The sequence below is a fragment of the Mastigoproctus giganteus genome, chromosome 1, assembly GCF_048544385.1.
Source record: "Mastigoproctus giganteus isolate SK-2022 chromosome 1, ASM4854438v1, whole genome shotgun sequence".
In the NCBI taxonomy this organism is placed as follows: Eukaryota; Metazoa; Arthropoda; class Arachnida; order Uropygi; family Thelyphonidae; genus Mastigoproctus; species Mastigoproctus giganteus.
The window spans coordinates 267,339,341-267,365,402 of record NC_143575.1 but is presented as its reverse complement, the minus strand read 5'-3'; the positions used below and the strand labels follow the sequence as shown (position 1 = coordinate 267,365,402).

The 26,062-nt window shown below is 35.0% G+C and overlaps 1 protein-coding gene across 1 annotated transcript in view; it reads left to right on the top strand.

Annotated features, from left to right (window-relative positions):
• LOC150091953 (serine/threonine-protein phosphatase 2A regulatory subunit B'' subunit beta-like) overlaps positions 1–26,062 on the top strand; it is a 120,096-nt gene that overhangs the window by 54,739 nt on the left and 39,295 nt on the right. Inside the window, exons 4-7 of the mRNA XM_090377535.1 lie at positions 4,160–4,262; positions 16,010–16,084; positions 18,170–18,256; positions 23,852–24,008. Of these exons, the coding sequence (XP_090233661.1) occupies positions 4,160–4,262; positions 16,010–16,084; positions 18,170–18,256; positions 23,852–24,008 (422 nt within the window). The remainder of the gene's footprint in view (positions 1–4,159; positions 4,263–16,009; positions 16,085–18,169; positions 18,257–23,851; positions 24,009–26,062) is intronic.

Genomic DNA, 26,062 nt, shown 5'->3' with positions numbered 1-26,062 from the left:
TTTTTTTTTTTTTGTTTTGCTTTGGCTGGCAATTTACAGAAACCTCTGTTAACTGAGCTGGAATAATTGAGATTCAATTTTACTGTTAAAATAGATCATTTTAACTGCTCTGAGACCAACACTATTGTACCCAAATAATGAATCATCTCTCTTCATTTAATGAAAACTGTTGCTATCATACAATGAAGTATTAAATGTTGTTACAAGGTGAAGTAATTTTTGTTCTGCTCTGCTCTCTCTCTCTTTCTCTCATACAGTGTATTATTATATTATTATTTTCATCAGTGTTTATTTTTGTTTCTGTTTTGACTCTTTATTCTTCATTTTTATGGTCTTTGTTATTAGTTCTGTCTTTAGTTCTACTTCAATTGAATTGCCTTTGCTTTAATTTCAGTATTCTTGTTATAATGTATTTACATTATAACAAGAATACTAAAATTATAATGCATAGTTGGTGATTTTTAAAAAATTTAGAACTATGCATTTTGATATTTAAGTTTTATGCACATTATAAAAATTTAATTTTTTTTTGTCTGCTTATTAACGAATTATAAAATTTTAGTAAAACTTAACATCATTTACAGCTCTCTTAAACTCATTAAAAAAAGTGTTCTTTTTATATATGTGTATACAGTAAACTCCTGATTTATGAACCTTTGCTGACTTCAATAACTGCATTATTATCCTTTTGAAAATAAAATGAATGAGAATGAAATACTTTTATATATTTACCATATATTGTAACAATGATATGGTACAATGAATTCTGTTTTGTAAAATGCATGTTGCTCCTATATTTTCTTGTTAATCTAGAATTGTTGCTGGTATGTGATCTTTAGTACGATCAGCGGCATAAAAATTTCTGAGGCTACAAATAATAATAATTTATTCAGTATCATTTAACAATATGTATACAATTGTTTTTCAATGAGCCCACAGGATTGGATGGGGGAGGGGCTCTGTCACATCTTTCTACTGGCTTTATCAAACATCGAAAATGAAAAATACATCGCTAATGTTTTTCCTCATATCAGTCATATCAGTATGTCAAATTGGTGAATTATGTGTAATACAGAATATTCACGAGAGAATCAAAATTATGTTTCAAGAAACCCAGCTCCTGAAATAAATTTTTAGCATTAGCATTAGAAAAGGCACACGATGCAAGAAAGCAAGCTTATATAGCATCAGCAAAAAAAAAAAAAGAGCCTTCTCATTTCACCCATCCACTCCCTTCAAATATCTGTCTAGTTCTGCCTTGAATCTATTTAAACTATGGACTTCTACAACTACAGATGGAAGTTTGTTCCAGCAATCAACCAACTGCTGGCTAAAGGCAAACTTCTGCACATCTATCCAAGAACTGTCTTTCCTCAATTTGAATTTATGCTCTCTCAGGCGATTATTCTGAGCAAGAGGAAGAATTCCATCAGCATTGGGCATGCTCAAACCGTTCAAAGCTTTATACACCTCAATCAGATCACCTCGCAGGTGCCTAGTCTCCAGACACTGCAATTTGCAAAACTTAAGCTTTTTCTTCATAAGAGCAACTCTTTGTTCCATTCATTAATCTTGTTGCCCTTCTCTGTGCTTGTTCCAACAGCTTTACATCCTTCTTAAAATGAGGTCGCCAGACTTGAATATAGTACTCAAGGTGTCGCCTGACCATTGCCTTATACAAGGAGATAATCACCTCCTTATCCCTGCTAGAAAAATTCCTGTATATCATTGACAATACGCCATGAGCTACTCTTGCAGACCATCTGCACTGCTCAGAAAACTTCATATCTGCTGCACAATTACCCCAGGTCCTTTTCTTTTCGTTCTCTGCCACTGTCATGGTAGTACCACACAGTTGATATGTTACTCTGGGGTTACTGCTTCTCATATGCATTACTTTACATTTGTTAATGTTAAACTTCACTTGCCACCTCTCAGCCCATCTGCTCAACTTTTCTAGATCCTGTTGCAGCAGCGTACTGTCATTAGCGTCATTAACAACCCTGCTGACCTTCGTATCGTCTGCAAACTTGGACATTAAGCCTGATATACCATCATCAACATCATTAATAAATACAGAAAACAACAATGGACCTGACACTGAACCTTGGGGGACTCCACTAATAACATTAGTCCATGAAGAGCAGTGTCCATTGATTACCACTCTCTGTCTTCCCCACTCAACCATCCCTTTATCCATAGCAGCGATTTGTCTCCAATGCCACACTGCTCCAATTTATGCAGCAGTCTTCCCTGTGGAACAGTCTGAAAAGCCTTTCTAAGATCCAAGTATATGATGTCAAAATCATTCTTTGCATCCAGTTCCTTTGTGACCACATCATAGTATCCAATCAAATTGGTCAGACAAGACTTCCCCTTAACAAGCCCATGCTGTGTTCGAGTTATAACTGAAGTCTTGTCTAGATGATCCTGCAATGTTTCTTTAACCAGTGCCTCGTTAATTTCCCTGGAACAGAAGTTGAACTAACAAGTCTGTAATTACTTGTGTCGCCCTTTAATCCTCCTTTGTGGATTGGGGTCACTTTGCACATCTCCAGTCCATGGGTACCTCCCCTGAGTCCAAGGAAGCTCTCATAATGATGGCTACCATTTGCTTACTTCCTATGCTGCCTCCTTTAATATAACTTGATAGATTCCATCCATCCCAGGTGTCTTTCTTATGTTTATCTTCAACGATTTAGTGAAAAAGTCCAATTATCTTGGCCAAGAATCCATTACCATCAGTGTGGATAGAAATCACTATCAGATCTTGGAAAGAATTAAATATAAAAGATGATTAATATAATAAAAAAATATATTTTTCAGATATATTTAATAGCATAAAGAATATATCGGGTCCCACATTCTTGCTAGGAAAATATAAAAAGAGCAAGAGAAAGAAGACAATATATATATGGCTTGATAATATAAAAGACAGAACAGAATGTGATATGGGATCACTTTTCCTTTTATTTTATGAAAGGCAGAATATATTTACTGATAGCCAACCTCAACATTGAGATGATGATGACAGTGCATCATTATTACAGCTGCTTAAATTTCAGAAAAGAAATCCATGACTAATAAAATATAATAGAAACTCTTTTTGCACCAGTGTAGCAACATTGGTGTCAGACCATTGCCAGACTTTGGAATGAAACTTTATTGACACTTGTACTGCCTATGTATAAGTATAGTGCGAAAGCATCAATAATACATAGCCAAATCTGAATGAACAGAATATTAGCAAAGCAGCATCGTTTTAAGTTATATCTCATATTGTGTGAGGAGAAGACTAATGTTACTTATTCTCAGATGGATACCACCACCCAGATGGCACTGTTTCAGGGCTATTTGGCCCTTCTTCGGTGGGTGGGTAGGTTGACAAATTGACAAATCTGGCAATGGTCTGACACCAATGTTGCTACACTGGTGCAAAAAGAGTTTCTGTTATATTTTTTTAGTTTATATTTTATTAGTACTGGATTTCTTTTCTGAAATTTAAGCAGAAGAAGGATTTGGCCCACCGAAGAAGGGCCAAATAGCCCTGAAACGGTGCCATCTGGGTGGTGGTATCCACCTGAGAATAAGTAACATTAGTCTTCTCCTCAGGTGAAGCGTTACTTATTCGAAGTAGTGCAATACTTCACTCGTTGTGAAGGTATTCACAATATGAGATATAACTTAAAACGATGCCGCATTGCTAATATTCTGTTCATTCAGATTTGGCTATGTATTATTCCTATAGACTTTTCCATAGCTTGAGGCTTACGCCCTAAATGCTTTATACACTTGTACTGCCTTATCGATCATGGAATCTATCAGTATACTGTGCTTGTTTTCACTATTACATAATGCTTTCCCATATATATATATATATATATATAAAATAAAGACTGCATCAGCCAATAACTTGCTTGAATTGTTTGTCCATTTTAATACCTACCGTATTTTAACAAAAACAAAAATTTTTTTGGCATGCATCCTCTTATTATATCATTTAAATGTGTGGGAAAATTGCTCACAGTTTATGAACTGTTGCCCAGGAACATGTGGTGTTCATAGATTGGGGGATTACTGTATAGTCAACAGAATCCTGTTGATGCTTGTATATAAAAAAATTCTCATAAATAGTAGTGTTCTCTTTTATTTTGTAAAGAGTTATTTCCACGTGTCATGATGAAGCTTCACGGTTTATTCATATACTCACAAGAGGTACAAGGGAATATTTGCTGGATGACGATTTTCTAACCATGATATTTGTAAGTTTTATATTATGTTTTCTTTTCTATTATTATAATTTTTACTAGTATTGTTGTTTTTGTTAATTTCTCTTTTTAATATTGTTAGTGAAGTTAGCCACCTTATTCTCATTTCTGGTTTTTGAGACATACTGATAATATTTTTTAAAACTTAAAAAGAAGCTTGTTAAAACTGGCTGTATTGCATGGATTGGATGTGTATGGTATTATTTCTGTATCTCACACTGTTCAAGTGATTTTTCTAACTTGTTTCAAGAGATAACTACAGTTTAAATCATATTAATTGTTACTTCATGATAATTACCTCTATAAAGAACATCGTGTCCCAAGAGTATCCTCTCCCTTCTCTTGGTAGTCAGGAGGTCCAGGAAAGTAAGAGAAGGGAGGTGACATCATAAGAGTGCAATTGACTCACAGCTGACCAATTAGAGAGACCCTGTAGCTTATCCTACTCTCTAAAAATCTTTCTTTTTTTTGTTTAATTATGATCTAAAAAAAGAAAGGTAAAAAGAAGAAAATCTAAACAGAAAAAAAAAAAAAAAAAAAATTTTTTTTTTTTTTTTTCATTATAAATTTAAATTCTGTTGCCAGAAAGATGCATCTGTATCCTCCCCAAATTTCCATTTATTGTCTTATGTTTAAATTTTCTTATATATGTAGCTTTTACTTTTCTTTTGATAAAATCCCCCCCCCCCAATTTTTTGATGTCAAAAATTTCAAATTATTGAAATTTTTTACATCAAAAGCATGGGAGCATTCCATAGGTGTGCTCTGATTTCCTAATGTTCCCCTTTTCTGCATGTTTACAATGCTCTCCCTACTCTGACTTAAAATAATCTTCCTCTCTCCCTGATGTAAATTTTCCCTCATCCATTATTTACAAAAGCATACCAAAGCAGTTTGTTTTTGTGAATAGTGCCTTCCTCTAGCCAGGGAAATTGTTTCCCTCAGAAAATTACTAATTTTGTTTACTGATTTAAATGCTACATCAAGTCTGTATTAAAAAAAAAAAAAAAAAAACTACACACATACACCCACACACACATATAAAACAACAAACTTGGTGTGGTATTTAAACCAGCAAATGAAATCAGTAATTTTCTAAGGAATAAAAATATCTAAACATCTTAGAAACTTCTTTATTCATTTCACAAATATAAATGGTCTCAAGTTGGCAACAACAAACAACACAATGACACAAACGGTTAGGGATTACAATGTCCCCCCATGGTCCTACATCAGAATTATATGCATTACAGTGGTCGCCTCAGAAGAACTGGGAAATTGTTAGAAATTGACAACTATCCTGACAGAACTGCACTGGAAGTAATGTGCACCATGCTGAAGTCAAAGATATTTCTGTTGTTCATTTTCTTGATTTGATTGGGCCATCTGGGAGGGTGATTTATTCTTCCCCCTTGCATATTTCACTGTTCAAAATCAGCCAGGATCAAGTCTGTAAAACAGCAAGCACCTCATATAATAGTGGTGTTAGTCTAATATACATTGTGACGAAAACCAAGTCTTACATGAAAAAGATGAGTGAAAAAGATGATGAGTTCAGTTAGTAACAGCTATGTGGACCACATTTGATCCATAGAGCATTAGTCCCACTTCATTAATCTCATTAGTTGTAGTTAATTTGTTAGGAGGTGCATTCAAATTATAAGGTCTTTAAGTTTATTTCTCACAAAATAATCAAAGTATATGTGCGGGACTACTTTTAGTGTAACTGGCAATTAGTTCTGAATGTTTTCGGAAGAAGGCAGCACAATGTAGTATGTCATATTGATTGCAGCACCCTATACAGTATACTGTGTTTATAATACTTAAAATAGCATCCTTCACTCATCAACAATGTGTTGTTATTTGATTTTTGCATCTCAATGAGAAAAGTCCAATTGAAATCCATTGAGAAATGTCAAAAGTGTGTGCTGTAGCTTATGGATGAAAGAAATGTTCGTAGCTGGGTATATAAGTTTTCTGAAGGACAGGAGTCTTGCGAGAATGAAGTATGTGAGCCAAGACGTCTAACTAGTCATTCTGAGGTCAACATTCATTGGGTTGAGGATATGACAGTGGATGAAACTGCAACAGCTACAGCCATTTCTGCTGGATCCATACGTACTATGCTGCATGAAGATCTCAGAATGGACAAGGTGTCAGCTCGGTGGATTCCAAGGTAGCTTTCCCAGGAACAAAAAGACATTTATGTCAACTTGTGTGAAGTAGTGCTCACTCGAGATGCTGCATCGAATGGATCTTTCTTTTCCTCAATTGTCATGATGGATGAGACATGGGTTCCACTTTTCATTCCAGAAATGAAACATCAGTCTGCCCAGTGGAAGCCAATTATTAACCACTGCCCAAAAAGTTCCATATTTCTTCAAGTGCGAAGAAAATTATGGTTGCTGTTTTCTAGGATATTGACGAAATAATCCTTACATATTATGTACCCAAAGACACTACAGTGATAGAAAACTCATGTGAAGTTCTGAAGAAAAAGTTCCTCCCAGAACTTCAAAAAAAAATGCTTACACAGACTGAATCACATTCGTTTCCATCAAGATAATGCTTTACCACATTGTTGTGGAAATGCATAATTTTTTTTTTTTTTTTTAAGAAAACAACATTGAGGTTATCCCACATCTTCCATACTTGCCTGACCTTGCACCTAGTGATTTTTTGTTGTTCCCGACAGTGAAGGAAAATCATCGTGGCAGAAGGAAAGAAATCGTTATGGTCATTTACTAGTAGGCCTTCACAGCTTTGAAGAACAGGTGTGAAAAATGTGCACAGCTTCTAGGAGACTATGTTAAAAAGTGAGACAAGTGTCACCTCTGTATAAAATAAAAATAAATAAATAAAAAAAAGAGAAGGAATGTTTATTTTGTTTTAGTGCATCGCATTGATTCTTGTGTTCCGTTGCACGGCAAAAAGACAAATTTTGCTTCCTTATTTATGTCAGGGATGTCAATTTTTTTTATAGTAAATATTTTTTTGTTTAGAAATCGCAAAAATGATGGGTAAACACAAAAGAGTTGCGCTTTCAGTAAAACAAAAACTTGAAATTATTCAAAAGTTTGAAAACGATGCATCCGTTACATCTCTAAAGAACCATTATAATGTTGGTGACCAAACTATACGCAACTTTGTAAAAATATAAAGTGAAGCTATTAGATTTAAAATGGACATCGTAAAAATTAAAGGGAAGCATCATATTGAACACACGAGTAGTGCATGGTAAGTTTTTTATCTATCACCATACTTTTTACATAAGTTGCTGAACATTTTTCGATACAGTAGGTCTCCGACTTACGCAACTTTGGACTTAAGTAAATTTTTTTTCACCCTTTTTTTTTTTTTTTTTCAAGATTGTAAATTTTAAAATAAACAAAAAAAATTATTAGCAATCAATAACGACGATCACGGCACGCACAAGTGAGATACGGAGTAACAAGCAAAAAATAGGAAAGAAGAGAAGAAATTTTTAAAATTTATTTATGTTTTTTATATAACTGAAGATTTCAGTGAAGGAGAGACACATTTTACCATAGTAATGTAAAACCCACAGAATTCCAGCTATTGGTATTATCACAAATGCAATAAGATCGAGTTTGCTACCTGTTTGTAATTAGATGCACTAATAGAAAAGCCCAGTAACCCAGAAAGTGCAAATTGTTTTTATTGTTTTATGGTAGTGACCTCAGAAATGTGCTTTAGTAAAATGTGAGCTCGTGTGGGTTTTCTCCTTAACCCTGTGAAGTTCTTTACAGAGAATTTCATTTTGACCATTATCATGGTGCCGACTAAGAGAATAAGTGACAGTGCTACAAGTAAATCTGCCAACAAAAGGAAAGCAATCAGTTTGGATCAGAAAATTAAAATAATAAGGATGCATGAAAATGGTCAAACATTAGCCAAATTCAGATTTGTCAATAATAATTAACAGCAATATATTATTAGTCATTACTGAGTTATGCAAAACTCTATTTACTAAGAAGTTCTGGAACGTATCTCTTCCATATGTCATATTCTGTATTTTTGGATTAACCGGGAAATCGATTATCCAGAATTTTTTTTTTTTTTTTTTTTTTTTTTTTTTACCATCTATTCCAGAAAATCGAGAGTCTACTTTATTTGAATGCCACTGCTAGAAGGTCCAGTGTCTTCAATTGGCTGACACCTTAAGGTTTTTCATGGTAACTGAGGCCTAGTGCCTCAGTTACCATGAAAGGAAGTCCCTTATAGATTTGTGTCTTCATATACACTGTGGCCATAAATCCACTAGTATAAGGGCTAATGAACAAATAATTCTTCTGACAGCACTCCTTCATTTTTCAAACACTTATTTGATATGTAGTATAGCACTTGAATGTGAATGGAAATATTGAATATGAATTTGTTTGAAGTCAGCAGATACCACAGTTATGCATGTTTACATTTTCCAGTTCGCTTCTGGTCTTGCACAAAACTGTGATGAATATATCTTACACAAAATTAATTAGACTAGTAAAATCAATTCCTTTTGGTTCTTAGACATAATACAGGCACTGTTATTCACTGCCTGACTATTCAGATCATGAATAATAGTAATTGTAATTGGTCTACACAGCCAGATGAACGTAGCTCATCATTAAGGCAATAGACACTATGAGTATTCCATGAGAGTTTTCTTGGCATATAAATAGCTCTTTCTATAAAAAAAAATTTAGCCATTTCATCTAACTGCATGCACATATGCTAGCTTTGCATTGCATGACTAATGGGCCTTTCATACAAAGGCTAAACTTTCTCTTTTACAGTGATAACAATGCCTCATTTATGCCGAGGAAAGCCCATACATAACGGCCAGAAAATAATTTTGCAAAGCTGAAGTGACTATATCATGAATCCATGGCCAATTTATCCTTCAGTGGTTCTCTTCAAGGAGAGAACAACATTAAACTGTCTGTGCCTGTTTTGGTGGCTATGGCTCCTCACTACTACTGGACAGTATTGTGACAGGGCTACAGATGAGAGGTTATGTTGCATGTTTGGTCCTTGTGCAGGATAGTGCAGCATCTCATTCAAAAAAAGGTATTGGATACTCTGCAGGAACATATGCAATATTCTCCCAATTAATTACAAAATTTATACAACACAGCCCTTGACATACAGTAAATTTAAAAAAATGGAAATTAGGACAATAACTGTGTTGCAATTAATCTCAACGAATATATATATATATATATATATATATATATATAGCAGTTTCAAATTAGGCAAATCAGACTTTGCCTGATTTAGTTAATCACAGATAGTAATACCTAGAAGAAAAACATCAGTTCTAGATTTCAATAAGTACATAAATTTTAGCCACAGTTTGCTTTCTATATGCTTTGTCTGCTCAAAACATCACAGGATCAAATTTAAGCTGGTTATATATGGTAATATATGGAAATATATCATCTAGGCTTGACAGATTATGCAGATTGAGTCTTAAAGTAAGTTATGAAATACCATTATTTCTTGCCCTTTGAAATTGATGGTGAATTATGTAGACCGTATCAGGTGAGTTAATTCTTTTGGTGATTAGCTTGCTTTTTTTTTTTTTTTTTTTTTTTTACGAAAACCCCAAACATGAGAAGTTTTAGAACCTATAGTACTTAGTACCATGCTTGTGTTGGAGGTTGAGAGGACGTAAGAAGATATTTGTTGACATTGGACTTGGACTTCTGTTGACTGTAATTTTCAGGTAATACTTGTGAAGGAAGGTTGTTCCAGAAAACAGCAGTTGAATGAATAAATGAGGAAGATGAAAAGTTGGTTCTGTGAGTTTGAATTTGGACAGTAAATGGATGTTGGCTGATGGCGGCGAGCGCCCCCGTAGCCAGGCGGACAGGAGCAGCAGTGCGTAGCACACACTTCTTGATTAGACCAGGGTTCGAGCCCATGGCCATCATATATCCCCGGAGCAATATGGCCTTAGTTGCTAATGTTCCTAAAAACCAAATAACAACAACAACAGCTGGTGGGCAGCATGTGTTTGAACTGTTTTGAAAGAGAGAGCGGGAATTATAGAAACCAATTCAGCAGAACACTGCCCATGGAAGTATCTGTAGAAAAGGCATGCAGCAGAAACAGTGTCTATGAGGCAGAGAGAGAGAGTGGAGAGACTCAGTTAGAGATGAGTCATTAATTAACCTAACTGCCCTCTTCCGAATGGAATCTAGCAGCCTGAGAGAGGTTTTGGGGACACTGCCCCAGATGTGGAAACAATATTTCATGGGGTAGGGCAGATTTGCAATTTGTACAGCGTGAACAGCTGTTTGGAAGAAAAGTAATGCTGAGAGCGAAAGAAAAAACCAAGTTTTTTAGATTCAGAGGAAGCAATATTTGTAATGTGCTTGTGCCAAGAGAGATTAGAAGTCAGGATAATCCCCAAAAGAGATATATCATCTTGCCTAGAAATCAGAGTGTCATCAAAAATGAGCATAAGAGCAGAAGAATCCTTTTTTTCGAGATATAAGGCAGGACTGAGTTATAGAAGGATTGAAATCAACTAAGTTGTCTTTGCCCCACTGGAGGATTACCTGGAGATCGGCATTTAAGGAATTGGTAGTGGATATTTGAGAAGTTGAAGTTGATTGAGCAGGGCAAGGTTTCTTAAACTGGAAAGTGGAATGAAATGTGCTATCATCAGCAAAACTATGGATAGTATTTCTGGTCAATGGAAGAAGGTCATTAATATACAAGAGGAAAAGAGCGGGGAAAGAACTGAACTTTGGGGGACACCAGCATTAGTGGAGAAGTTTGAAGACAGAGAGCCATCTACCATCACCCTCAGTGAGCTGTCAGAGAGAAAACTGGATAACCAATTACAAATAACAGTTGGCAAACCATGAGATGGAAGCTGGTTTAGAAAACCTTTATGCCAAACATGATTGAAAGTCTTTGAGATGCTGCTAGAGCCTAACTTTTCCATTGAATTTGTCCATAAATGGGTAACATAAGTCAGAATATCACCAGTGGATTGACACTGACTATCCATACTGGCAGGTGCCTCCATAGCCAGGTGGGAAGGAGCAGCAGTGCGTAACACACGCGTCTTGATTATACCGGGGTTCGAGCCCGTCACAACCAAATATGGAGGATGTGGAAAGGTCAGGGAATGACCACCGCATATCCCGGAGCAATATGGCCTTAGTTGCTAATGCTCCTAAAAACCAAAACAACATCCATGCTGGCGATCATTGATCAGACAGAATGTTTCTAGGTAGTTTAAGAGTTGGTGGTTAATTAATTTTTCCATTACTTTTGAAAGAGTAGAAGTAATTCCAATGGGATAATAATTGGATGGGGGGAGTTGGCTGGTGGCGGCGGGCGCCCCCCATAGCCAGGAACTGGTTCGATATGAGCAAGTTTCCAAGCAGAAGGAAAAACATCTTTGGAATAATAAAGTGAAAAAAGGTGGCAAAAAACAGGAGTAAGTTCAGGAGCACAGGTTTTGAGAACAAGTGGAAAAATACCATCAGGACCTGGAGCTTTCTTAGCATCAAGGTTTATCAAAATCCTTCTGACATCCTTTTGACAGAAGAACACAGGAGGCATTGAATGAAGTGTGTTGGGATTGGTGGGAGGTGTTTTACCAAGATCATTAATACATGAGTTAGAATTAAAATGGGATGCTAGCAGGTCAGCTTTATCCTTGGCTGAAGTGATAATATAACCATTTGTTTTTGATAGAGGTTGGAGCAGAGATGAGCAAAAGTTGCGCCCAATAGCTTTGACATGAGACTAGAATGCTCGGCTACCATTAGGGCAAGAAGCAAGTTTTCTACTCTTATCCTGCTCAAAATCTAGTTTGGACTGATTAATAACTGCTTTACAATTGTTGCGAGCTTTGGTATAGGCAGAAAATGAAACTGAAGAATTGGAAACAAGCCAATTACGATATGCAATATTCTTCTCTTGAACAGCCTTAGCACATTTATTGGAAAGCCAAGGTTTAGATAAAGGACAAGATTTTAAAGTGGGGTGTGGAATAAAGGATTCCATTCCTCCGAGAATAATTGCACTGACACAATCTGAACAAATGTTGACATCAGAAGTTTGAAACAGTAATCCGATCAAGGAAAACAAGAAATCTCACAGGTCATCCCATTTTGCATTCTTGTAATGCCAGACAACTCAAGGTTGGGAATAGCCACGAGATAAAGACTCTGTTGGAGAAGAGACAATCACCAAGTTGTGATATGAGGTTTCTAAAGTTAAGGACCACTCACTTTGATTGTGTACTTAGAAGGGTTGTTTGAGAGAAAAAGATCAAGTGTGTTCTGTATGGTTAGGATTGTCCAGTGTTCTAGTAGATAAATGAACAATCTGTGAGAGATCATTAGTAATTGCAAAAGTTTCAGCATCTCAACCAGCCTGGTGGGGTGTGACTAGAGAACAGAAGCCAGCTGGAGTTGTGAACATTAAAATCACCAAGAAAAATTACCTCACTCTTAGGAAATTTGGACTGGAGAAAGTCAAGTTGCAAAGGGAGGAAGTCGAAAAGCTACAAGTGATTAGTGGAGTTGGGAGAACGGTAGGCACAACAGAAGAATTTGACAGAACGAGGTAGAGAGATTTTAAGCCAGAGGAGATTCCAAATTATCAAGTCTCTGACGGGGAATATTGGAACAGACATCTGCACAAGTACCACCTTTGAGGCAAAAGGAATCATACAGCGAATAATTTGGAGAAGAAACAATCACCAAGTTGTGATATGAGGATCCTAAAGTTAAGGACCACTCACTTCGACTGTGTACTTAGAAGGGTTGTTTGTGAGAAAAAGATCATGTGTGTTGGCTGTACAGTTAACCAACCTTTGAGGCAAAAGGAATCATACAGCGAATAATTTGGGCATCTGAGATGAGCAGTGGTCGGATCAACCGATAATTGAGATTCTGTCAGGAAAAGTACATGGGTTTGGCAGACTGGAAGTGGAAATGGACAGCGTTGAGATTAGAACTGAGACCACGTATATTTGTGAAATGAACTAGGAAGTGTTTTGGAGGTTTAGATCTTTTTGCAGATAAGCTTGCTCCATTAGTTTGACAATTCACGGTGTATTCAATAGTAAGAAAAAGTGGGGGCTGGAATGCTGGATATGAAGTAATGAAATTTTGAAGGATATGAAGTAATGAAATTTTTGGATATGGCATACACATGGTAAGAATATACCCAGATTCTTGACATAACATGGCCTTGACAATGCCCCCCCTCCCCCTGTATACACACTACTCGTAGTCCCTCCAGTCACTATCTGGCAGAGTAGAGGTAGAAGGTTATACATTAGCTGATCTGGAAGCCTGCTAGAGAGTTACCAATAGGTTCAGTCCGGCTTACAGAGGGTGTACAGATTCTTGATGAGAATTTGGTATTTCCACAGAATTGAATTGAGATTTGTGGGGTGAATGGTTCTTGAGAATTCTGGATCCAAAACTTCAGTCCAAATAAATTACTTTGATAAGTTGCAGAGGCAGAGGACATCACATTAAGGCACAGTGAATTGAATTGGTATGAGGTGCTTTTAGATTTAAGAGGCTATGAGCTAAGAAAAGTGTACCCTTGTCAGTTCCTGCCATATAGCTCACATTGCTGCATATGCTTTTGTTTTAGTGATTTTAAAATCGTGGAAGAAGCCTTCATCTCAAGTGAGTCCAAGATCAAGATGTTAAGTGACTGTGCTAACTTTAGCATCTCATATTTATAGTTTGCCTTGACTCTTGATTCTCTTTTTAGAAGACATTACTTGGATTAGTTTGCTGTAATTAATATCAAAGCTGATGCAATTAAGATATTTTTCAAATTGAGTAATTTTGTTGGTGGCTTGCTGAATTGCATTATTTAAAATAAACTCATCTGAGTGAACAAAGAACTTTTTATTTCAACATGGTTTAGGATATTTTTCAATACAGAATGGAATAGGTCCAATGCTGTGACAAAAAGGAAAGCAGATAAGACACCTCTGTTGATGCTAAGCTGAGATTGTAATTTACAGTGCTTTATTTTTAGTTTCCTAGTTAGTGGCAATACTTTTAATAGGTGTAATAACTCACCGGAATTCCCAGAATGTGAAGTTGTTCAGAAATATCTAGATTATCAAAAGCATCGTAATATCTAAAAATATGTCCAGTTGGGCTTTACTGTTGTTTGTTTTTTGAATCTGGAAAAGTGTTCCCATAAGTTTAGCGATGATTGATTGCCCGTATAGTACAGTATGTAGGTAGCTTAGCTTATGGGGAAGCAGTGATTGAGAAAAATGGGCAAGGTTACCCTCTCAAAGATTTTTAGTAGAGTGAAACCTACTAAAATGATATGGGTCTATATTCCTTAGGATTCTTGGGATGAGCTGTTTTGAGTTTGGGAGTAATAAGATAGGTATTTCTGTATGGCTGGTGGATGTCCAGTCTTCAGGATTTGATTGTACACTTTTAGAAGGATGTCCAAAATGCGAAGAGACTAGATAATTTATGATAAACACTGGAAAGCCATCCCACCCAGTAGTGGATAGGTTATTATGTATAGGTTATATCTTGCAACACATTTTAATAAAATCTTAAACAATTTAATATTGTTTAATTTTTTGATTGCTGTAAGTACATAACTGAAAGCTATAAGTCTGTGTGGCAAACATTCAACAAGTTATCTTTTCCCATGGGAAATATACTGAACATTTTCAAATGAGTGGCTAATAAAATTATATTTCAAAATACATTATATCTCAGCCTCATGAACGCTTTTGTTTGAAATATTTTTCAGTATACGTTCATTTATTTGTAACATTAAATTGGTTTAACTTTTATAATACAATCAACCCTTGCATTAACAGACTTCAGTTTAATGGATTTCAGAAGTAAGTTTCCATTGAATCAGGTTTTTTGTTGATGTTGGACTTGATGACATAACTGCCTTATTTTGATGGTATTTACCATCAGTTAAAATATATTCAGTACTAGGGAGAGACAATTTTCATCACCATCAACTTCCACAACAGTTCTCAAAAGCTCTTCAGACTGTATAAACTTTAATCAGTTTCCACTGCCACTCTATCATGGAAAAATTTCAAACTTCTCTATTCCACATGATTGATAAATGCAATATTCCAACATTTCATGTTCCTTATTTCATAGAAACTCTGGCAGTTATGTTTATTATTTTTAAAATTTTTTATTTAATAAATAACTGGATTTAGTGGATAGGCCTTGCCCTCCATGTAATCTGCTAAAGGGAGATTAACTGTATATTAATTTGCTGAATTTTCATTTACAAATCACATAGTAGGCTTGTTCTCAGGTATACATGTTGTATGTTCAAATTTTTGCATTGTCATCTGAAGTGCACAGTTTGTTCTTATGTGAGCTCTCTCAGAGTATAACAGAAACTCTTTTGTTTTTTAATCTGTCCTAAATTGATCTCTGTAGCGATATTTTTTTTATAATAATGTCATTTGGATATTGTTAAGTTTTAAAATGAGTCAAAGAATATCAAATATCAAAGAAGTTTTTCAAATAAATTTTCTGAATTTGAATTTTTTCCTTGTTACATGTATCACAATTTTATTATAGGGGTAATAAAAATACAAGATGAAATGTTTTGTTTCAGTTTTTATTATTATGCTGTGGAATTAGAGAATCTGTATTGAGTGAAAACTGTGAAAATAGGTATTGATTTATTATTTAAACTTAATTCACTATTATACATTTCATACTTTTCAGGATATCATAAACACACATCCTGGGCTCACTTTTTTAAAAGATGCCACAGAATTTCATTCCAGATATGCTCACACAGTAAGTATTTTTTTAGATTTTTTACAACTAATTAGATTTATAAAGGTCAGTTTCTGTTAAGTTTTCCATGTTACGGTGTTGAATTCTATTTAATATAGAATTTGGAAGTTTACAATAATGAAAATATCAAACACTTTAACTATACTCTGGGTCTTCATCAAGGGAGGGATAAAGTTATTTATATCATGTGATGGAAGCAATCATTAAAACAAATTGCAAGGGCTTTAGCTGACATAAGTTAAATTGAAAGTTATAAATTTTATATGTAGACAGTTTCAATAATTCAGAGAAATGAAATTCACTGTAACTGTTGCTTGTTCAGCGGTTTTTATTGATTATCATTATACATATTTGTGTTTCAGTTAATTAACTATTAGTAAATAACATACAATTAACTATTAGTAAATAACATATAATTAATTATTAGTAAATAACATACAATTAACTTTTAATAAATAACACTACTTTTAGCAAACAAACTTTTATTAAAAATGAATATGAATTGCTTTGTTCAGAATATTTTCTGAACAAAGAAATTCATATTCATTATGGATAATTAGTTCTATTCATAGAACTAATTATCAATTCATAATCAATTCATATTCATTATGGATAATTACTTACTATTTTCAGTCCATACTCTTTTTTTCCACAGAATTCTTTTAATGTACTAGGATAGAACCCACTACCTCTTTAATAATCCATCTGTTTATAAATTTCTGCACATAGCCCCATAAACTGCAAAAAAATTGTTTTTTAAACAATTAACACACAATCGATATATTATATAGGAAAATGTAGCTACTTAAATGACCACCATGTTTCACTGCCAAGCGAAAGCAGTATGTGACCACACAAAAGCAAGCTTATACAGCATCAGCCAAAAAAAAATTTCCTATTTCATCCATCCGTTTGCTCCAAAAGTTTGTCCAGTTCTTCCTTGAATTTATTTAAGCTATCAACTTCCACAATGACTGATGGAAGTTTGTTCCAACAATCAATCACCCACTGGCCAAAGGCAAATTTCTGCACAATTTGCTTCATTGTCCCTCAGTGAAAAAAGCTGAAAACTACTGTTGCTCAGGTAATTATGAAAGTAATGTCAAGCATTATGTAGCATTTTTATGGAAGTACAGTATATTTGTGAATGCAGAAAATCCTGGTGGGCTACTAGTCATAATTACCTATGCAGTTCGATTGGTAGAGTGTTATTTATATTTATTATTTTTTATTTATTTGATAGAAAATGTATTAAGTTTATTCCCACACTTTTTATCTATAGTACCACAAATTGAATCCTATATACAGACCTGCTACATTACTCGTTTTTTTTTTTTTTTTTTTTTTTATTATTATTATTATTATTGGTAACAGCATCTCTCGGTTTGGCAATTTTATTGCCTTGCTAAGTGATCCACACCAGTGGAAATGGATCAGACAGTCCAACTAAGTTTGTAAATATTCCTTACCAGCAGTGGTGAGTTTATTAACAACATACTGTGCTATCTGCTCAGTGATAATCCATTGCCATCATAAGTCTAACTAGTATTACTGTAGCCTTCATTGTAAATCCCAGTGACCTAGGAAATCATGAATGTTGTGTTTCAGAGAGGTTTTTTCACATGTAATTTCTAATACTTCTGCTTACTCTTCTTTCCTACCCATAGTTCTAATTATATATATATATATCGGTATTTAATATCCTGTTAAAAAAAAAGTAGGCTGCAGCTGCTGTAGCCTTGTAGTCTGTCCGTTAAGGGACACCATACTAGTTTAAAAAATAAAAAAAATTTTTTTTTAACTATCTGGTGGTATTTTGTTTTTCAAACAACTTTCTAAACCCAGGAAAATCCAGCTAATTATATAAAAAGAAAAAGCATCAGCAAGAGAAAAGAAAGAAAAAGCTAAAATTTTGATCCAATACAATATAGTAAATCTTTGTTATGAACACCAAGAAACCTACAAAAATCACCATGCTTCTGATAGTGTGAACCATGGTATAAACACAATTTATTTATCATTTATTTATTTATTTATCAAAGAACTCAATTAATTTTAATATAATTTCTTTTGCCTTTATTCTAGGTAATTGCAAGGATATATTATGATGTAAATAGGTCTTGGAGCGGAAAAATCACATCACCAGAATTAAGGAAAAGCAATTTTCTTCAGGTATTCATTTTATATGGCATCTGCAGAAAAAAGATTAATTTATGGTTATTAAAACTTAAGTGTAATATTACTGATATAAGATATCCAGAAAGATATATCAGTCAATCGAAAAAACGTTTCACATCTTCGTTAATTCCAATATGTGACATCCACGTACAGTAAAAGTTAATTTGGCACACTTGGGGATTGGGCTGTTCCAGTTATATAAATTTTCTAGATATCTAAGCATATATCGGTGCCATAGGATATTTCCTAATCAATAATAAATGGTAGTGAAAAGATGCACAAATGTTGGTAAAAATATTTAATATTCAAATATTTGTACATATAAAATATTCTGCATTACATATGTATATAATTATGTGGTAACTACTTATATATCAAAATTAAACTTGAAATTCCAATTAAAATCATGAATTTAATTGATCTAAATTGATTTAATTTAATTGATGAATTTAATCACGAAAAATGTGTCGATTTTGGGTTGTACTTTGGCCCTCTTCCTGGTAAACTAAAAGGAGTTTTAATTTTAAATCCCCTGCAGCATTACCACTCAACAATAAAGTCAACTGATTCTTTGCTGCTTTGAAACCTGGCATGTTTTTTTTCTTCTTTCAATATCAAACTTCTTTTAGACATTCGTTTCCAAAAAAAGTCCTGCTGCATCTTTGTTATAAACTTGTTGAGAAGTATAAACACATACTATCCCTCTTCAATAATTTTAACAACTTCTTTTTTGAAAGAGTCGGCTCCTTGATCTGCACTTGTTGCTTCTCTCTGGATTTTAAATTTATTCAACCAGCTCTTACTAGTCTTAAATGGTTCCACATTTTTTTTTTTTTTTTTTTTTTTTTTAAGGTGAGTTTTCTTCAGATCATATAGGCTAATCTCTCTCTCTCTTTTTTTTTATAACATTTAACTTAATTGAATTCTGCATTGAATATTATCTTCAAAAAAATTAGTTATAAAGTCTCTCCATTTCAATCCTAATAGCTGGCCCAGCCCTAGTTGCTTATAGTGGAACAGCTGTCTTTCCCACTGCTAAAATTAATTCTTTATTTTTTATAATTGTTCTTACAGTTAAACTTGCCAGTCCTAAATTATGGCACACATCCACTTGTCATTGGCTGGAATCGATTCGCTTCAAAACGTCTAATTTAATTTTCAAATTCAGTCTTTTTCTTACATTTATAGCCTTCGTACTGCATCCAGACATTGTTGCTTTTTCATTCTTATCCTCTTCAAAAATGTAACTGCGTTGGTTGCATTAATTATGATTCAATGTTCGAGTAAACTGTCTTTTATGCACTGTCTAATACTGTACTGAGTGATGACTAGACTTCGGATAAATGCATATAATGCAAGCATTATACTTGATCATTTTTTAAAATGTTGAACTTGGAACTATGTAACAAGTCACTGTACTGCAATTAAATTAGTGTGCAAGAAAATTTCTAAAGTCGGCGTGGGAAGCGTTTTAATGCTGTTTTGCTGCTCATTTTTAAGATATCGACTCCATCAAATAAAACAATTTCGTTAAATATGCCAAAAATGCATCTGTAAAAGAGCGTTACAGTGATTTGCGACAGCATTATAGTCAGATACGGGTTATAATATAAGAACAGCGTTATAGCAAATCAGCGTAAAGCGAATCAGCGTTATAATGAGGGCCTGCTGTATAGGACAAGTAAAATTTAATATTTTATTATCAAGATAATAATGATTAATTACTGTACAGTAATTACAGAATTTAGTATGCACAACAAAGGAGTGTGATTATTGTTTTGTATTTTTCTGAGTTCTATTAACTTGAAATTTAAAAAAAGTAATCTTACATTAAAATGAATGAACTTCTCTTCACATTTTGTAATACATAACAAGTAATAAAAGGAAATAAAAATCTATTATAATATTTGCTCGATATTTTACTAATTTAATCCATTTGCTCAATATTTTACTAATTCAGATCCAAAAAGGGATCTGAATCACAGGGAGTTACATTTTTTATAATTGGATTGCACATAATGCAATTGGTGACCCCATTTTCGAATATAAATGTGCAGTTACTAGAACCATCGTGTTATCTAAATGATTGATAATAATGCTTTTACTGTACCTCAATTAGACCTTGGGCTTTAAGCATGCATGTGTTTCATGCTGTTTTCACATTAGTGAACATAATGATAATCAAGAATTAATTAATTATTCTATATTATTATTATTTAAAAACTTTTTCTCCTTTTATGGGATTTTTTTCTGTCCCATGATAAGTACTTGTACCAAGTGCATGGTTAGTTGTGTCCGGTTACTATTATTATCATTGTTACTGTTGGTCAAGGAATTCTCTTACTATCCGACAGTTGTTCATGATTGTGGCTTTCTGGAGTTCCATGTAAGTGTTCTCTGGGAGGCCTGTTGTTATTCTTATGGAGGCTCTTTGGCACCATGCTGGTTGTTGACACAGTGTTTAGGATGGTCATTACTTGTTCCATGTACCACATACCTTTGACTTCTTGTCTTAGGTCTGAGTACTTCCTGATATTTTTCTTGTGTTTTCTGGAGGTTGCTGGTGTTTGGCACTGCTATGTCAATCAGGTAGATAGCCATTTCCTTCTTGTCAGTGAGGGTTATATCTAGTCTGCTGTGCAGGATCGTCTTGTCTGTTATGATGGCACGGTCCCAATATAATCTGTGAGTAGAGGTACAAGTACAGCCTGAGGCTAGTACTGGTACCACACTTAGCTTTCTTTGATCAGCTGGCATTTTTGCACTAGCTTATGATGTATTATACTGGCCACTTGGTTGTTTCTGCAATGTACTCCATCCGTTACTCTGGAATCCTTGGTGATGTATTTCCTGTAGTTTCTGGTGTAGATTACCTGGTCTTTATGGTAAGCATGAATCCTTCGGTCTCAGGGAAGAGCCTTCCATTCATGAGCCAAATGTTGGAAGCCATCTTATCTGTGTAGGCTTGATGGTGGTCATTGTAGTGTCTGCCATGGACTGTCTTCCTTGCCCATCTTTCTGGCTTTATTTCTTCTGTCTGTGAGTGTGGTCCTCTTGTCGAAGTTGAGTGTTGTATGCTGTTTGTCTATCTTTCCTGTGATTTGGTAGATTGGTAGTGCTGTGTTTCCTGGAAGTAATCCCACAGGTTCTTAATCGCCTTCTCTTGTTTAGTGAGGTCAGTCTATCCCCTCCCTCCTTTGTTACAGGCTATGTTCAGTCTTTTGATGGCAGAGTTTGGGTGGTGTTGGCACCTCTTGGTCGATCTCATGATCTCCTCCAGCTTGATGTTTGTCCAATCTATGATACCAAAGGAGTATATTAGTACTAGAAGTGTATAAGTGTTTATAGCCTTGACCATGTTCCTGCCATTCAGCTTTGATTTTAGCAGGCTTCTGTCTCTGATGGTATTTCTTAGTTAGGTAGGCCTTGATCTCCTTGTGTTCTAACTGGTGAGTGTGCATCATCTCCTGATATTTATATGTCTCCCCCTCTGCCATGGCTTCAATCTCTTCACCAGTCTTCAGCTGGTAGTTTCATCCAACTGGATGTCCTTGTAATTCATGGGTCTTGCATTTGTCTAGGCCAAATTGCATTCTGATGTCAGTGCTGAACTCTTCAGTGATCTGGAATAGCTGTTCAAGTTGATTCTTCTCAGTTGTGGCATAAAGTTTGATGTCATCCGTGTACATCAAGTGAGAGAGGGTGTACAGGTTTAGGGTACAGCCGTACTTGCTGTTATTGAGTATGGCGGGCAGTGGGTTGAGTGTTAGACAGAACCATAGTGGGCTCAGGGTATCTCCCAGGAAGATTCCTCTTCTGATGGGTATTGGTCTGGTCATGATGTTCTCGACCTTGATTGATAGTTGTCCATTGATTGATTGCTGTCCAACTCAACACTTCTAGGAAGTGTTGAGTTGACTTTATAGATATTCAGTGTCTCTATCAGCCAGCTATGGGACACTGAGTTGATGGCCTTGTAGTAGTTGATGTACTGTGCACAGGTTGGAGTGCTGCTTCTTGTAGGCTTGCTCCATAACTGCAGTCACATAGCCAGTTACTCCTTGCATCCTCTACTCATCTCTTACATCCATTCTGATGCTCGGCCATGATGTTCTGGCTCTCCAAGTGGTCTGATATCTTCTTAGTTACACAGCTGGTCCAGATCTTGTACATTGTTGGGAGACAGGTAATTGGCCTTCAGGTAGGTGATTCCTTGAGTCAGAGACTGTAGAATTATGTCAGATGCATTATTATCTTGGTGAACTGCTCCGCTATGTGCCTGTGTGATGCAGCTGAACTTCTTGTACCAGTAGTTGTGAATGTTATCTATTCCTGGTTTTCACCAGTTGTGGGACTTCCTGATCGACTGTTGTACACTTTCCTCCCAAATCTCCCAAATGTCATCTCTTCTAGGTTCTTGGTTTTCTTCCTTTCTAAATCTATCCAGTGGGTATGACCATTATGGCTAATTCACTACTGGTTTCCCCCCAGAACTCCTCAAGTACTTTCTGGTTGGTGGGGGGGGGTGCCCATTGCCTTCCTTCTGCTCTTGTTCAATTTTCGTGTAGAAGACTCTCTGGTTTTCATCAAATATCCTGTTGTCTGTTTTCCTCTGGGCACTCTCCCTGTAATGTCAAAGTATCTTGCTGAGTGTCAGGAGTTTCTGATTGAGGGTGTCAAGGTACTCTTTGCTCCTCTGATTATAGGTCTCATGTTTGCTGTGGATGATGTCTTTCTTGAGGAGGGCCTTCAATTTTCTGATCAGCTTCTTACTTCTGTTATCCCATTGGTATTGGATCAGTTGGCCTATCTTTTCTTTTATCGGAAGAAAATAATAGACAGTAATTAGTGCATTATAGCCTAAGTTGCACCAACAAATCTAACAACAACAATCTCTTCTATCTTCTTTTTTAGCCTTCTTTCCCAGGCTGGTGGTTCCTTGTCTTTGCATTTTGTGTTATGTTGGTCTCTCTTCTATTTATCCTGGTGGCAGCTACAATGGCACAGTAAATGGCTGTGCAGATGGTGTCTAGTGTTAATTCATTGTTGTTTTTGAGATAATCTGGTATTATTTGCTTATCGAGGTGGAAAGCATATGATGCAAGAAAGCAAGCTTATACAGCTGATGCTGTATAAACTTGCTTTTTTGCATCATATGCTACTGATACTACTAATGCTATGCTTCTGTGATGGACTGTTCCAAGACAACACTTGCCACAGGATACAAACAAATTGTGCAGGATTGGTACCATATTCACCTAGCATAAATCCCATTGAAAATCTGAAGGATCATTTGAAATGATGTATTTGAGATCAACCAATAAATCTTACTTATCTGAAAGTCATTCCAAAACTGGAATGGAATAACATGCCAGTTTTGGAATGACACCTATGCACAGTTAGTTAAATAAAAGCTATACATAATTGCTGCTGTCATTGCCACTTAAATTGGACCTACTTGCTATTAGATGCTAATATTTTGGTTGAGCAGTGTACATACAGATGCTTTTGTTTAAATATTAACTTGTGTCGTTTTTGCTGAAGTGTAACATATACATAATTTATTTCTGCTATTGCATTTTTTTTTAGGTTGTATCTATGTTAGAAGAAGAAGAAGATGTTAATCAAATCACAGATTATTTTTCCTATGAACATTTTTATGTTATTTATTGTAAATTCTGGAGTTTAGATGCAGATCATGATCTCTTTATTGACAAAAGTGATTTAAAACGGCACAATGATGGAGGTAAAATCAATATTTAGGTGTGTGTATATATAATTGTATATGTAATTTTTAAATCATGCTGAATTGTTAATTAAAAAAGTAATGAATCTATAATCATTTTTTTTTTTTTTACTTTTTGGTTTTAGGATTTTAAATCTTATATTACATTTATCAATTTCTGAATGACTGAATTCATTATCTTTACACCACTATCTGAATCTTCATGTTTCTTTCTTTGCATGCTAATAATGCCTTTTGATAATTAAATAAAAATTACTCACTATTAGTAAAGTGAAAGAAGTCACTCTTAGTTTGCTAAGTGCTACGAAGTATTTAGTCATCTCTGGACCCTGTCCAGAGATTGGACAAGCCTGTCCAGGCTTGTCCAATATTTTAGTCTGCAAGCAATGATAAAATATATATATATACAGTTGAGTCTCAAAGCATGCAAGAATAAGGTTCCTTGTATCCCCACATAAATGAGAATTCATGTAAGTTGGAGTTCTCCCAGAAAACTGTTGTAGTAAGGTAAAATTAGGTGAACCTCATGAACCATGTGCACACGTATATAAACTTTATTTGTAGAAATGTAATGTACATAAATCTTAATGTCAGAACAGGTCTGTCCTCATAAATGCTGCACCTTTAAGGTAGGCCATCTTTGGCCTAAAGATGCACATTATCATCCTTATTTATCTATAAGATATCATCTTGTTCAGGTATGAACATACCTGAATTCTTAATCATACAAATGAAAAGCCAATACTGCACATCTGCTGTGACATCTACCCCCCCCCCCCTCCATTCTCATGCATTGCCAACTGCCATCATAAAATGGACAAGTTACAAGAGCAAGTCATGAACATAAGTGTAAATTAGTAGATCAGTTGCAAATGAGCAGGATTGCATGCCCTCTCTATATAAAAACATTTCAAACTGAAAGCAACATACAATTACAGTTTAAATTAAAAAATGAAATGTATTTAAACATAAAAATTAATTAATAAAATTCTCCTTACATTGTTATTGAAATGTGTTTCTCTCATCATTAAACTATCTTGATTCAATAATATGCATACTAGAAAATGTAATTTACACTGAATCAAAACACAAATTAGGTCTCTGTGAAATGGCAATGAAATCTGGATTGCCACATATTACATTATACCATCATTATAGAGTACTTTTGAATTTTTATTGTACTTATTCTTTGTAATTAGTATTAATAAAGGCCAGAATATGCAAGGAAGGCCAATAATAGATGATAGTGGGTGGTTGTGTGTGTGCATGCCCTCACACACACACACACACACACACACACACACACACACACACACACACACACACACACACTATTATCATATTCTTTCTCCCTACAGAAAGTATTCATCTGGCTGCTGTATTTGGTGGGATTAAATTGAAAACAGTACAGGAAGAAAGGGATTTTGAAGTTATGATACAGGTGGACATGAAGTTCTCTGAGCAGTGTAGACAGGTAACAAGGAGAGCCCATAGTTTCCTGTTGATTCGTGAACATTTGCTTCTAGAGACTGAGTGGTCATGTTGCTGCTGTACAAAGCTATTCTAAGATTCAATTCAAATACTGGGTTCTTGTATGGAGACCACACCTAAAAAAAAAACTAAGTTTCTTAAAATGGTCCTAAGATGGTAACCTAACTTGCTGCTTGGTAAGATCTGCAAAAAGGGTACCTGCAAGAGGAAAGACTTTGAGTATATGAGCTTGCAAGGCTTAGCAACTAGACACTGTAGAGGAAACCTCAGTCAGGTCCACTCTAAGGTGCCTGACCCCAGGACTAAAGACCATAATGTAGAAAATTTTCTTTTTCCAGCAAGTCGTTAATTACCAATCAGTATAATTGTTTGATTTTCATAATAAAATAATTAATAATCAATTATCTCAATAATCAAAGTAATCAATTATGCAAATCATTTTATTATGAAATCAAAGACCTCTTGATTTGCCCATCACTAAATTACTGGAAGGTTGCCTCCATTGGTCATTGAAGCTGACAACTTGGGAAAATTCAAGGTTAACTGTATAAGTATCTACGCGA